Source organism: Rousettus aegyptiacus, unplaced genomic scaffold (assembly GCF_014176215.1).
Source record: "Rousettus aegyptiacus isolate mRouAeg1 unplaced genomic scaffold, mRouAeg1.p scaffold_m13_p_13, whole genome shotgun sequence".
In the NCBI taxonomy this organism is placed as follows: domain Eukaryota; kingdom Metazoa; phylum Chordata; class Mammalia; order Chiroptera; family Pteropodidae; genus Rousettus; species Rousettus aegyptiacus.
Window position 1 is genome coordinate 29463637 of NW_023416288.1, and position 16387 is coordinate 29480023.

General features: G+C 32.3%; 1 protein-coding gene across 17 annotated transcripts in view; it reads left to right on the forward strand.

Annotated features, from left to right (window-relative positions):
- HDAC9 (histone deacetylase 9) overlaps positions 1-16387 on the forward strand; it is an 824368-nt gene that overhangs the window by 766082 nt on the left and 41899 nt on the right. For all 17 annotated transcript variants that reach the window (XM_016139429.2, XM_036231088.1, XM_016139430.2 and 14 more), the window contains one exon: positions 15226-15310. In XM_016139429.2, coding sequence (XP_015994915.2) covers positions 15226-15310 — 85 coding nt within the window. The remainder of the gene's footprint in view (positions 1-15225; positions 15311-16387) is intronic.

A 16387-nucleotide genomic window follows, 5' to 3' on the forward strand; every position in this document is an offset into this window, starting at 1 on the left:
TCTCAGAATCTCATCCAGCTATCTCTGTTATTTTGTTGTTCAAGGAATTAATTCAGTATCTCATGTGAGCTCAAGGACTTATTAGGTTTATATCACTCCTCTTGGCTACAGGTGTTTCTTTATTGCTGCATGATGTAACCTATCATTTGCATAAATGTAGGATGCAGGCATACTCAGTCTGAAAAATCTCAGTAGTCTGTCAGTGTAATAACTTCATTATTGATAAAATCCACCCTATCTGGATTTTAGTGACTTCAAATGAATAAAGGGTTATTTTGATAATAACTCATGAGTCACAAAATAGATAAAATTGTAACCAGATTTACTTAAGCAATCAAATTAAACATATACAGCTAATTGCAGACATCTCTAAGACAATTATTTAAATGAAAGTTGAGTTTTAACCACCAATCCCTCCTCGCTAGGGAATTGATAATAATTCATCAGCATGAAGGGTCAAGTCTTTATTGCAGTCTGCTTCCTTTATCCTCTTGGTCTTGATCATCATATTTTTCCATAGTTTCACAATATCTTTGATCCTGACAACTAAACCCTTTCTGCATTTTTTTTCTGAGTCACTTGGCATATCGTAGTTCCCTTTGTAGGTGAATTTGTGCCTTGTATCTAAGAATATAACTTACTATTCTTGCTGCAACACTTGTAACTTCACTTTGTTCTTGGAGGCACCATAATATAGTGGAAAGAACATGGACTCAAGAACTAGACTTATTATTTTTGTTTCCTTATGTCAGAGAATATATTCTCTTTTTAAATTATTTTTAATTGTAAAATATATTCATACAGAAAACTGCATAAGACATGAAGGTACAACTCAATGAAATATCATAAATAGAGCACACAGATGACCATCAGCCAGGTCAAGAAGTTGAATAATGTCTGCACTTCCGTAGACCCTATATCCCCTTCCCCAATCAGTACTCCCATTTTCATTTCTGAAAGTAACCAATTTTCTGGTTTCTAACCAAAAGTTTTAATTTACCTGTTTTTGACCTTTATATTCATAAAATCATACAATATATATATATCCCTTTGGATCTAACTTATATGGTCAACATTATGTTTGTGAGAATCATCCATGTTGTTCAAGCTAGCTATATAGTTCATTAATTTTCGTTATTATAGTATTCCATCATAAAAAGAATTTCTAGGAAATCATCAGTTTATTGATCTATTCTACTTTTGATGATTATAGGGAATTTTTCCAGTTTGGGGGCCATTATGTACAATGCAGTGATGACTTTTTTTTTATGTTTCTTGGTACATTTGTATACACGTTTCTGTTCAGGTTATATCTAAAAGTGTCATATACATGTGTTTAATCTTTATAGATAATAACAAACTGTTTTCCATAGTGGTTGTCACAATTTATACTCCTACTAGCAGCATATGACTGTTTCTCTTGTTTCATATCTTTCCAACATTGGTATGGTCAGTCTTTTAAAATTTTAAATGTTCTGCAGACTATGTAGTAGATATCATCATGGAAAGCCATTTCTAGAGAACTAATGCAGTAAACCAGTCTTTATTTATTTATTATTTGTACATACTATTTTTCTGAAGCTCCTATTCAAGTATTTTTTCTACTTTCAGATTGTCTTTTTTTTTTTTTTTTTTTTTTTTGATTTGAGCCTTTATAGTTTTTGATCATGTGTTGCCTATGCATTTCTTATGGCCTGGTAGTGGTATCTGTGTCTATATGTACAATTCTATTCTGTTCCATACATCTTTTTATGTATCCTTGTGACATCTTAATCACTGTAGCTTTGTAAGAAATCTTGATATCTGGTAGAACAAATCTTCCAGTTCTTTTTTCTTCAAAACAGTTTTGACTACCTCCATCCTTTCTGCATTTTCATATAAAATTTTAGAATCAACTTGTTCAGTTACACAAAACACATGTAAATAGATTTAGTTCATGAATAAAAGCAAAGATTATCACATTGTAATAAATAACTTTGTTTAAGGGACAGTTTCTACATTAAAATAGTAAAGGAAGTTTGAATACAAAAATGAAGAAAAATTAAACTACAAAAACTAGCTAAAGGAAAGCTCATATGATTATATTAATATCAGATAAAGTGGATTTTATAAGACAAAAAAGGAGCTAATGATAGAGTTACTTCATAGTAAATCTACATAACTGAGAAGATAAAATAATTCATACTTTTTGTACCTAATAGCACAGCTTCAAAACACGTCAAGTAAAAATTGAAAGAAACGAATGGAAAAATTGGCAGAACCACAATCCTAATGAAAGATTTTAATAAACCTCTCAGTAACTTATAAGAAGATGAAAAAAGAGGGATATGTAGAAGATTTAACATCTTAATAAACTCGCTTTCTTTGAAATATATAAAAGAACATACCCAATAACTTCATATTATTCTTTTCAAGGACACATAATATTTTCAAAAATAAGCCATATTTAGGACATAAAGCAAGTTTCAATAAATTTCAGCTAATTGAATTCATACTGAGTATAATCTCACAGTGAAATTAAACTAGAATCAATATTAATAAAACAAACAAATAGACATCTTGTGTTCATGGATTGAAACACTTAATATTTTTTAAATGCCCATACTACTCAACACGAGCAACAGATTAAATGTAATCCATATCAAAATTCCAATGGCAATTTTTTTTATAGAAATAGAAAAACAATTCTAAAATTTATATGGAACAACAAAATACCACAAATCAATCCATATTGAAAAAGAAAGACAAAGCTGGAGGCATTATACTTACTAATGTCAAAATATATTACAAAGCTACAGTAATCAAACCAGCATGGTGTTGCCATAAATACAGATATATATATCAATGGAACAGAATAGAAAGCACAGAAATAAATTCATACATACATAGTTAACTTATCTTCAACAGAGAAGCCAAAACATAAAGCAGAAAGGATATTCTTGAACAAATGATATTGTAAAAAATTGATATTCACTTGTAAAAGAATGAAACTGGCCTTAACCTTACACAAAAATAAACTTAAAATAGGTTAGAGTCTTAAAAGGAAGACTCAAATTTGTAAGACACATCAAAGAAAATGGGGATAGCTTCATGACATTGGTCTCGGCAATGATTTTATGGCTATGACTCCAGAAGTGCTGGCAAATAGAAAACAGAAAAGCAAACAAGTAGGAATGCCTCAAACTAAATAGCTTCTGTACAGCAAAGGAAACAATCAGTAGAGCGAGAAGGCGATCTAAGGAATGGGAGAAAATATTTATATATGACAGGGTGTCCATCTCAAAATATATAAGAAACTTTTACAGTTCAGTAGTAAAACAAACAAACAAACAAACAAACAAAAACCTAATGACCTGATTTTAAAAATAGGCTAAGGCCTTGAATGGACATAGCTAAAGAAAACATATGAATGACCAATAGGTATATGAAAAAAATACTTAACGTCACTAATCATTAGGGAAATGCAAATCGAAACCACAATGAGATATCGCCTCACATCTGTCAGAATGTCAGGATGACTATTATATATTAAAAAAGTGTTGACAAAAATGTGGAGAAATGGGAGCCTTTGTACACTGTTGGTGGGAATGCAAAATAATGGAATCATTATGGAAAACAGAATAGAGGTCCTTCAAAAATTTAAAAATAGACTACCATATTGATCCAGCAATTCCACCTTTGAGATTTATCCAAAGGAATCAATGTCTGGATCGTGAAGAGATTTCAACACTCCTATGATCCTTGCAGTACTATTCATCATAGCAAAAATGTGGAAATAAGCTACATGTTCAGTGACAGACAAATGAATAAGAAAATGTGGTATATACATACAACTGAATATTGTTCAACCTTTAAAGAGAAAGAAATTCTGCAGTACGTGACCATATGGATGAACCTTAAAGACCTATGCTAAGTAAAATAATCCAGTTGCATAAATACAAATACCGCATGATTACACTTATATGAGGCATCTAAAATAATCAAATCCATAGAATCAAAGAGTGGAATGGTCATTGCCAGAGGCTAGGTGGTGAAAGGGGAGTTACTAATTAATGGGAATAAAGTTTCAGTCAAACAAGATGAATAAGCTCTAGAAATCTGCTTTACAACATTGTACCTATAGTCAACAATAATGTATTGTACACTTAAAAGTTGGTTACATGATTAGAGTTCATCATGTTAAGAGTTTGTACAAAATTAAAAATAAAAATAAGATAAAATACCAATGATGTAAAATAAAATGATGACCTAAAAAACAAAACAAAAATAAAGTAGTCGTATAATTTGAAATAAAAAAAAAAGATAATTGGAAAATCTCATATATTTGGAAATTTCACTGTCAAAGAAATCACAAGGAAATTAGAAAATACTTTAAGCCGAATGATTTTGAATATATGAAATATCAAAACTTGTATAATGTGTATAAAGCTGAATTTAGAGAAAAAATGTAAAACTTTAAATTTATATATTAGAAAAAACAATGTTAAAGATAGAAGCATACATATCAAATTAGAAAACCATAGCAACAAATTAAGCATGAAATAAGCAAAGGAAACATAAAGAGATGAAATATGTAAATAGAAAAGAGACCAAAAAGTCAAAGTTTAATTCTTGAAAACACTTAAAAAATAATAGAGCTGTAGCAAGCGGATCAACAAAGAAAAGGCATGCATTACCAACACTCAGAATGAAAAAAAAAAAAAATACTTCACTGCAGATTTTAATGTATTAAAAGAATTATGAGACTATTAAAAGTATGTAAAAAGTTTTGAAATTTTATTTGAAATGGAGAAAATCTTACAAAAACACAACATTGCAAAAACTGAAGCAAGAAAACATAAAACTTGAATGGTACTATAATTATAAACAAAATTGAATCTTTAATCATAAATTTACAGATTAACTCCTGAAGCATGGTGGAGTGAGGGAATCTCCCCAGATCTCTCCCCTTGAAATAACAATAAGCTGAACATGTAAAACTCAACAAATAATACCCAACCTGGGTACAGATAACTGAGTTACTCAGATCACTGAGTTAAGTGATCTGCGCAAAAGAGTTTGTAAAGGTCAGAACTACAGGAATCTGGGGGATAGTTTGGGAGTAACAAAAAAGCTGCCTCAGGCAGTCCTAGAATTCGCAGCTGGTTCCCAGAACTGCCAGGGCTTAGGGATCAGTGAGTTCCACACAGCGGAGCCCAGGGATCAGGGCAGGAAGCAGAGTGGGAACTAAGTGCAGAGGGGCAACAGCTGTGTCCTAGCGGAGGCTGTTACAAAGCGGGAGGCTGAGACACAGACTATGAGCAACCCCCACTCAAAAACCCAGAGCACACCTTCCTTCCACCTCATAGCCTCCCAGACCTAGCACTGCGATGCTCCAGGGGAATTTGAGCAACCAGTACCAAAACAAAAACCACTGTTGGTACCACTGACACAGGCTGGGACCGAGGGTAGTGGATCATGACTCAAATACTCAATATATCAGAGAGAAAAAAGGCATTATTAGCCTCAAAACAGAGATCCAAGAGGCTTGGATGCCACCTACTGGAACTCAAAAGAAAAACACCTTATCAACAGGCTAAAGAGAGACCTCTATATAATAAATCTTTCTGAAAAAAAAAAAAAGCAGAATACACTCCCATTAATTCCCATATGGAGAAGTTTCCCATTAAATATCATGAACAACAAGGTGACAAGGCAGCTCAGAAAGAAAGAAAAATCTCCAAAAAATAAGCTGAAAGACATGGAAATATGCAATTTAAATGACAGAGAATTCAGGATTGCATTTATGAAAAAAACTCAATGAAATGCAAAATAATTTAAATCAACAGTTCCAAGAACTTAAAAAAGTAGACCAGCAAAATTATTTTTTTAGCAAGGAGACTGAAACCCTAAAAAAGAACAAAATAAAACTTCTGGTAATGAAGAATACATTAAAAGAGATGAAGAGTGAAATAGCAAGCTTAAGAAAAAGAGCTGACTAGATTAAAGAAAGAATCGATGATATTGAAAACAGAAATCTAGAAATAATTCAGACAAAAGAAGAGAGAGACCAAAGAATGAAAAATAATGAAAGAGAAATACAAGAATTAGCTGATATCATCAGGAAAGGCAATACAAGTGTAATGAGTAAACCAGAAGGAGAAGAAGGGAACAGAGAGCATATTCAGACAAATACTTAATGGGAATTTTCCCAAATCTACAGAATAAGCTGGAGCTTCAAATCCAAGAAGCTAACAGAACACCCAATTATCTCAACCTAAAAGGCCTTCTCCAAAAACACAGTATATTAAAATTGTCAAAAATTAATGACAAAGAAAGAATTCCCAAGGCAACCAAAGGAAAACAGTAACCAGCCAAGAATAATATATCCAGCAAACTCTCCTTTACGTATGAAGGAGAAATAAAGACCTTTACAGATATACAGAGAGAATTCTCCACTGCATTACAGGAAATACTGAAAAGAGTCAGCCCACCTGAAACAAGATGACAAAAATATATATATAACTATGAGTAAGATGACTAGTTGGCAGACAGAAGCAGGATAGTGCAATCCTTATTAAGAACAGTATAATATAAGCTTAAACTTTAAGAAGATAATTGCCATTGCAACATAGAAATGAATGTTCATCATACATAGGGACAAATCGAGACAATAACAGAAAAAGGAGGGAACAAGTATCTAAATTCACAACGGGGAATGGCGATAAGGCACACAGAGAAGAAAATAGACTATTGTATATTTACAACTATCCTTTACTTAATCTTAAGGGTAACCACAAACCAAAGATCCAGAAAGAGATACATACCATAAAACAAGAAGGATCAGAGGGAAAACCCACAAAACCCCACCAAATTAAAATGACAGAAATGCAAGGACAAGGAAACAATGGAAACACTGAGCTACCAGAAAACAAAAGATAAAATGGCCATAGGAAAACCTCATATTTCAGTAATCACCTTAAATATAAATGGATCGAACTCATCAATTAAAAGGCACATATTTGCAGATTAGATCAAAAAACAAAATCCAAGAATGTGCTGCCTTCAAGAGACACATCTCAGTTCCAAAGACAAATATAGACTTAAAGTGAAAGGGTAGAAAATGGTAATCCAAGCAAATGGCATTCAGAGGAAAGTGAGTGTAGCAATACTTATATTGGATGACACAGACGTCAAGATAAAAAGGGTAAGGAAGGCTACTAAGGGACACTTCATAATGATAAAAGGAACATCAAGAAGACATAAAGGTTATTAATAGCTATATTCCCAATAAGGGAATCCCGAAATATATAAAGCAATTACTAAAAGAACTAAAGGGAGAAACTGACCAAAACACCATCTAGTAGGAGACCAAAAGGCCTCATTGTCAGATATGGACAGAGACCATCCAAACAGAAAATCAATAAGGAAATAACATCCTTAAATGAAACATTAGACCAATTGGATATAATCAACATTTATAGAGCCTTCTATCCCAAAACAACTGCTTCTACATTCTTCTCAAGAATTGGCCACATACTGGGACACAAAACTCGCTTCAAGAAAAATAAGAGGATTGAAATCATACCAACCATATTCTCTCACCATAATGCTTTGAAGCTGGAGATCAACTGTGTAAAGAAAGCAGGAAGAACTACAAATACATGGAGATTAAACAAATGCTACTAAAGAATCACTGGGTCAGAGAAGAAATAAAAAGAGAGATCAAGAGATACATAGAAATGAATGATAATGATAGGACAACATATCAACATTTTTGGGACACGGCAAAAGTGATAATAAGAGGAAAGTTCATATCATTACAGGCTTATCTCAAAAAACGAAAATGAGCCCAAATAGACAACCTAACATTACATCTTAAAAAACTAAAAAAGAACAAATGAAGCCCCAAATAAGCAGAAGAAAGGAAATAATTAAAATTAAAGTATAATTAGGTGAAATTGAGAGCAAAATGACAATAAATAAATGCTACAAAAAGCTGGTTCTTTGAAGAGATTAATAAAATTGACAAAGTCCTGGCTAGACTCACTAAAGAAAAAAGAAAAAGGACACAAACAAAATCAGGAATGAAATAAAAGTTACAACAAATACTGCAGAAATAAAAAAGATCATACAAGAATACTATGAAAAATAATATACCAAATTTAATAATCTAGAAGAAATGGACAAGTTCCTATAAATATACAACCTTCCTAGACTGAATCATGAAGAACTGGAAAATATAAATAAACTGATCAGCAGTATGGAAATTGAAACAATTATCAAAAACCTACCAAAAGAAAAAGTCCAGGACTAGATGGCTTCACTCATGAATGCTACCAAACATTCAAAGAAGATTTAATATCTATTCTTCTCAAACTCTGCCAAAAAATTGAAAAGGATGCAATACTTCTTAACTCATTTTTTTGAGGCCAACATTACCCCGATACCAAAACTTGGTACAGATAACACAAAAAAAGAAAACTACAGACCAATATCTCACATAAACATAGATGCAAGAATCCTAAATAAGATACCAGTGAACTTAATACAACACATTAAAAAGATTATACACCGTGATCAAGTGGGCTTCATACCAGGGGCACAGGGATGGTTTAACATACGCAAATTGATTAATGTGATACACCACATAAAAAAAATAAAGAATGAGAATCTATGAATATATCAGTAGATGCAGAAAAAGCCTCTGATGAGATACAGCATCTGTTTATGATTAAAACACCTAATAAAATAGGTATAGAAGGAAAGTACCTCAACATAATAAAGACCATATATGACAAACTCTTAGTTAACATTATACTTAATGGTGAAAAACTAAAACCTTTCCTTTAAGATCAGGAATAAGACAAGGCTGTCCACTATCATCACTGTTATTCAACATAATATTGGATGTCCTAGCAAGTGCAATCAAGCAAGAGAAAGAAATAAACGTTATCCAAATAGGAAATGAAGAAATCAAACTGTTACTCTTTGCAGATGACATAATTCTCTATGTAAAAAACCCTAAAGACTTAAAAAAAAAAAAAACACTGCTAAAAGTAATAAACAAATACAGTAAAGTTTCAGGACACGAAATTAATGTTCAAAAATCCATAGCATTATTATATTCTAATAATGAATTGTCAGAAAAAGAAATGAAAAAAAAACTATTTCTTTTGCAATTGCCACAAAAAGAATAAAATACTTAAGAATAAACCTAACATGTGAAGGACCTATACAATGAAAGCTATAAACTCTATTAAAAGAAATTGAAGAAATGAAAAGATATTCCATATTCTTGGATTGGAATAATCAAAATAGTTAAAATGACCTTATTACCTAAAGCATTATACAAATTTAATGCAATCCCCATCAAAATCCCATTGGCACTTTTTTAAAGTAATAGAACAAAAAATCATCAAATTTGTATGGAAGCACAAAAGACTCCAAAATGCCAAAGCAATCCTGAGGCAGGGGGTGGGGGGGAGTGGAAGCCAAAGTTATCATTCTGCCTGACTTCAAATATATGACAAAGTGACAATAATCAAAACAATATGGTAGTGACAGAAAAACAGACACATAGATTAGTGGAACAGAATTGAGAGTCCAGTAGAAAACCCCTGTTAATATGGGCAAATAGTTTTGATAGAGGAGCCAGAAACATACAGTGGAGAAAAGGAAGTCTCTTCAATAAATGATACTGGGAAAACTGGAAAGCCACTTGTAAAAGAATGAAACTAGCACTAGCCTGCTGTCTATCACCACACACCAAAATTAACTAAAAATGGATTAAGGACCTGAATATAAGACCTGAAACAATAAATTGCATGGGAGAAAATATAATAACTAAACTCATGGGCCTTGGACTCAAAGGGGATTTTATGAATTTGCCCTCACAGTCAAGCAATAACAAATGAATGGGACTATATTGAACTAAAAAACTTCTACACAACAAAAGAAACTATCAACAAGGCAAAGAGACAACCATCTGAATGGGAAAATATATTCTCAAGCAGTGCCTCCGATAAAGGCCTAATATCTAAAATGTACAGAGAACGTATACAACTCAATAACAAAAAATCAATCCAATTAAAAAATGGGCAGAGGATCTGAACAAACACTTCTCCCAAGAAGACATACAAATGGCCAACAAACATATGAAAGGATGCTCCACTTCACTAGTTATTAGGGAAATGCAAATCAAAACCACAAGATAACATCTCACATCTGTTAGAATGGCTATTATCAACAGGACAAGCAATACCAACTGTTAGAGAGGATGTGGAGAAAAAGGACCCCTCATATACTTCTGGTGGGAATGCAAATTGGTACATCCACTATGGAAAACAGTATGGAGTTTTCTCAAAAAAACTAAGAATTGAACTACCATGTGATTCAGCAATTCCTCTATTGGGTATTTACCCAAAAAACTTGAAAACATTTATCCAAAAAGATGTAATGCACACCAATGCTCACAGCAGCATTATTCACAGTAGTCAGGACATGGAAGCAACAGAAGTGTCCTACAATACCTGATTGAATAAAAAAAATATGGTACCTATATACAATGGAATATTACTCAGGTATAAGAAGAGATGAAATACCTCCATTTGCAACAACATGGATGGATCTTTAGGTAATCACGCTAATTGAAATAAGTCAGATAGAAAAAATTGAAAACAACATATCACTCATATGTGGAATATAAATCTAAAAGCAACAAACAAAGATGACAAATAGAGACTCATGGATATGAACAGTGGATACTGGTTATCAGAGAGAAGTTGGGTGGAGGTAGATAGGGGTAAAAAAAGTCAAATATGTGGTGACAGAAAGATATCTAACTATGGGCAGTGAACACAATGCAATATATATACATAACTTACTGTTGAATTGTACACTTGAAGCGTATTGGATTTTGTTGATCAATGTCACCCCAATAATTTTTAATAATAAAAAAAATTACCAAGAGAAAATATTAGACCCCAAATAGCTTCACCAGAGAATTCTACCAATAATTTAAAGAATAAAAAATGCCAATCTTAATTCACCACATTAAGAAAATCAAGAAAAAATATAACCATTTCGATAAATGTTTAAACATCAGTTGATAAATTAAACACACAATTTCGATGAACTATTTTTGGAAAATGGAATAAAAGAAAACTTTATTAACTTGATAAAGCTTACCTACAAACAACATTGTAGTATACATCAGATTTAAAGCTGAAATATGGAGATTTTTCTTTGAAAGCAAAAGCAAGACAAAGGTGCTCACTTACTGCTTAATTTTAACATTGTACTGATGATCATAACAGTGCAATAGGGTAAGAAAAGAAACTTAAATACAAAGATTGGAGGAAAATAAATATCTTATTATTCATAGATTATGTAATTGTGTATGTAGAAAATATATACAAAATTATTAGCATATGCATTATTAGAATTAAGTTTAACACAATTGATCAATTTAAAAATTAAAATTTAAAAATTAATTAAAACATCAATTTAAAGTCACTTATATTGATTTAAAAATGAATTATTACTGTTCTTCCTAGTCTCTCATCTCTAAAACCATGCCCTGATTACAGCAGGTAACTGAAAGAAGGAGACCCAGTTTTACTAAGGTCTATTAGCTACAGAGTGCAGAATAAAGGCCACCTTTCCATGTTTTCTTTCCATTAATCCTTCCTCCATTCGTTCAACATTTTTTAAAAGTGCCTATTGTAAACCAGACTCTAGCTTCACCTTTAAACAGCTCACAGCAAAGTACAGGGTGGCAGACATAAATGAAACAATATAATGTGTTTAGTAAACAAGAGTATTTGTGTGGAAAGAAGACACAGGTAGAAGCAATTTCCTCTATCAGAGAATTTTAGGAAAGATTTCACAGAGCAGGCAATATTTGTGTTGGTCTTTGAATGCTTTAGTAAGGTATCATCACCAATTCAAAGAAGGATAGAAAAAATAGAAATCAAAGGGAACAGAATAAAAAAAGGTTTAGAAGTGCGAAAATATTGGCATATTTGGGATACATAACATAAATGCCAACAGGAATATTTGCTTCGTTGATGTATATATCTGTCCTTATATACCTGTCATATTTGCAAAGTCTCTGTTTACTTTCTTTTGATTCTGATTCATTAATATAATAGAGTTGATTTTCATGTCTCATAAGTACAGAATAAATTTCAAAGCTCTTACTCAAGTGCTTCTTCAAGGATATTCCCTGCCTCTTTCCATAAATGCATCCTAGCCAACTGAAGTGATTTTGGATGATTTAAATGATCTAATTCTAAAGAAATGTGAAAATTACCTAGTCACAATATAATAATGGCCAGAATTTTCATGGTGTTTTAAAATAGCTGTGGTACTTAGAAATTACATAGTATGTGCAACCTAAACATCTGAATTGAATCAATGCAGTGTTGCAAGTTTCTGTAAAAGATGTAGAAAAATTAATTTCCCTAACACTGAGTCTAAAAATTTGTATGAATTGCTGTAATGGTTGCAGTTAAACTTTAAATATGGTAAAGCTGAATGAGCACTTTATATGTCAAGAGGCGTGTTTAAATTATCTAGTTTATCTTTTCACTCCTTGATTATTATTACTATTCGATGGAATTGCACAACAAAGATGGTATGATGGGTACGTGACGTTTCCTGCATTTGCACATGCTTTATCTTACTATAACTTTTGCATGCGAAAGTTCTCTGGTTCACATAAACTACTTCCATATTTATCTTTTAATAATTTATAATGCTGATTAGCCTCAATAGCCAATGTTTTTGCTATATCTTATTGGCCAAAATAAATACATAATCCGGCTTCATTTCATATTCTTATTTTTGCTCCAAATTTATAAAAAATGACTATTTATTTAATATTATTTCATTACATTTAGTTATTAGATTACTAATAATGGCCCATACTCATAAATATTTATTAAATAGATGCTTCAATACGATGTTTTTAGTGCTTATAATTGTGAGTGATTAAATCAACAAACTCTAGAAAAGACAACTCAATTCTGTGGTCCCTCTATACAAGATTTTAATTTTATGAAAACAGACTCTAAATTCTTCTTGCTTTCTTGCCAACTTAGAATATTACCCATTGCCTTCAGAGTTACCTGAGAAAAAAGTAAAGAACCTACATTGAGAATTTTCTGAATTTGGCTCTGTGTGTATACTCTCAAGATGAAACAAATTGGGGCAATTTACTGAAGGTTAAATCCTCCAAATGACGTTCATTTAAAACATGCAGGGAAATGGTTTGGGAGGCTTAAATTATCAATGTAATTGCCTTAATTCTCTAGGTTGCTTTTATAAGTAGTTGCAACCTTATCGAATCTAACTAACGATTCCAAATTGGAGGTTTAGGGTTGTTTGTATTTTTCACCTTCAACAACCTGAATCACGTTTACTTTCTACATAACCAAAGTCTTGGCCCAGAAATTTTAATACAAAAGAGTTCTAGAAGTGAGGTTTTTACATTAATGACTTGTCTGTAGTTTTCTTTCTAATAGTCAGAACCCTCCTATTTGTCAGCATTTTTACCCTAAAGTCACAGGAAAGTTATTTTTAAGGACTAAGTATGCTGATAACACCTTGTGCTTTTGTTCTTAAATATTTAAACATAGAGCGATGTTTCAAAATCTACTTGACTTCTATTAAAAATATTCTCTGTTCTGAGACAGACATGAAAGGAAAGATAATTTATGTGCAAGGTAGATCAACCCTGTCTAATTCTTAAGAGTTTTCCAAGTAACCTTCCATTTATGATTCAGTAGTTTCTCTGAGTTAAGGGGGTGTCACTAGGATATAACATATTCTTGACGACACTTCCCAAAATACCAATTTTTTTAAAAAAAAATGATTTTAACAAATTTTAAAAGTTTAAAATTCAGAAGAACTTTTCACTGACACAGTGTTGTTGTTTTTCCCTCTCGCCAAACTGTATTGCAAATAAACCTTTTGATGTTTTAAAGGTTTTCCTTTGGCAGCTAAGAAAAACACTCCAGAAAGTTATATTTAGTGAATTTACCCATGTATAAATATCCTTGAGCTAGTCTGTTATCCTATGGCATCTGGAAGAAAGGTGCTATTGTTTCAGATTCCATGATTGAAGTATAGAATAATCAATTCAGAAAGACCCTGGGGGGAAGATTCACTCATATATGCTATGGAAACTTGGAATCCCTAAGATTTTTAGTTTTTTTCTGCAGACCAAGAGACATAGATGAGTTCAAGCTCTGGTGTAATGTCTAGAGATATCGGTTCCCCTTCATGCCATGTGATAGTTTGACCATCAGTTTGTAGACCAGTAACTTTAAGTTTTCTAAGAAAACTCCTTTTTTCCTAATCTCTTTGTTACTATGACTTCCTTTGCTTTCTGGGTCACAAGAGCTGAACAACTATTCTGTTTGCAAATGCTCTGGCTCTGCAGTTTGTGTGACTACACACCAGGCTTCCTCACCGAGATATTCCCAGGGAGGCATCATCAGATTTAGTTCTACCAAAACACTTCATAAATTATTTAAAGCTCATCTTCATTTCTTGCGAAGCAATGTTTGCTGAGCTTCTCCTTGAAAAATCAGTGTAATTCCAGGATCATGATAGCTTTACAAGACAGGAATTTGTCCTGTGCTTCCACATGGACCATCTGCATAGTTATGAATACAGTAAATGAAAATGTAGTTATTTTACCTTTGGTTTTATTTGAACATTTACCACATATTCAATAGCAATTAAATAAGAGCAGCTGTGGCTGACGGTTTTCTACTGTGAAGTGTCTAAAAGTGTAAGGTGGTTAGATGTAAAAATACTGCGAAAGTAGGAATAATAGACTGCCCACATTCTGTCTACTACAACTGTCCTGAGGTTTCCTTTGCAGAGCCCAGCTGCATATACAGACACGATGGAATTTGGTTTGTGAATAACCTACAAAAATTACACAAATAACTCAGATTGTTAGTGAATAATACACAGACATGCACCTGCTTCAGGGACTTCGTAGATTAGTCTTGTGACCAATTGAAAAGCCCTTTGGAATTCAATTATACGGTACCAAACAGAAAATAAAACTAGCTACACTTTTAGAACTGATTTCAGCAAAATGTGGACTAGTTTTTGGAGCAAGCCTTTTTTTTTTTTTTTTTTAGGTTGTTTCAATTTGCTTTGCTTCTGTCAGACTTATTGTAAAGTCATTATGTTTGCTTATATTATTATCTACTGTTCTTGCAGCTGGAACCGCTTGCAGAAGATATTCTCCACCAAACCCCGAATATGAATGCCGTTATTTCTTTACAGAAGATCATTGAAATTCAAAGTATGTCTTAAAAGTTTTTTTAATTTCTAATCAAATATGACCAATTAAACTTATATTGAGAATTTAAGCATATGAACAACATATTTGAGTTTCTTAAATATGAGAAACATATTTAGAGTTATTATAATTTGCTCATATTATATATTCATACCTAAATGTATTATCGCCTTGCTATTAATATGGCTATCTTATCTTATACTCCTTGGAGACATAACTTGGAGACTCTAGATTTAGGACCTTTTTCCCTCATATTTTTCAAATACTTGGATTTTTTTTCATTACTACCACTAAACATCTACCCAGAACATTGAAATTTATATAGAAATTGTGATTATATTACCCAGCCTTAACTAAGGTAAGTTATCACCCAATGATGTTGGAATTCATTTACTGGTTTTAAGTGTGGCAGGAGAGGAAAAGTTAATGAGAAAGCCTCACTGGAAGAAAATCTAACTAAACAAAGCAGAGAAAGTCAGTGACCTTTTTACTTTCTAATTCCCTTCACATTGCTCTTACTTGTCAAGAGTAAGTATTTTTTTAAGATTTTAACATGCATACGCTCACACACACACACACTGAAATCAAGCACAAATCAACACAGAAGTTAACATGAAGGGAAAGACCAAATGGCAAAATTAAGTGTGAAAGAGGATCAGGAAAACTCTCAACTTTACTACTGTCCTATAAATGCATTTTTAAAATACTAGTGGAGAAGACACCTTCCAGCTATGTCTCTGAGTTGTTGCCTTTGCTTGCTCACTAGTAATTTGGAGATATGGGTGTTATGTGGGTTCTATATTATTCATTCATCTGATGCTGTGACTATTTACAAATCGTGCCATACAGAAACTGAAAGTAATTTCCCATCTTACTTAATTTTACTCATGCCTGAATTGAGGGCCGTAGACATCCGATAACTATTTATTGACTATGTAATATATTATAACTGGAAAAACTATCAATTTCAAAGGTTTTTCAGAGAACAGAAAAATAACCATTGAAATACTGGGGCTCAAAGCCTTTGAGGTATCACTAAGATAAGAAACTGACAGAGATGAAGAAGGTTTCATAAGCTTG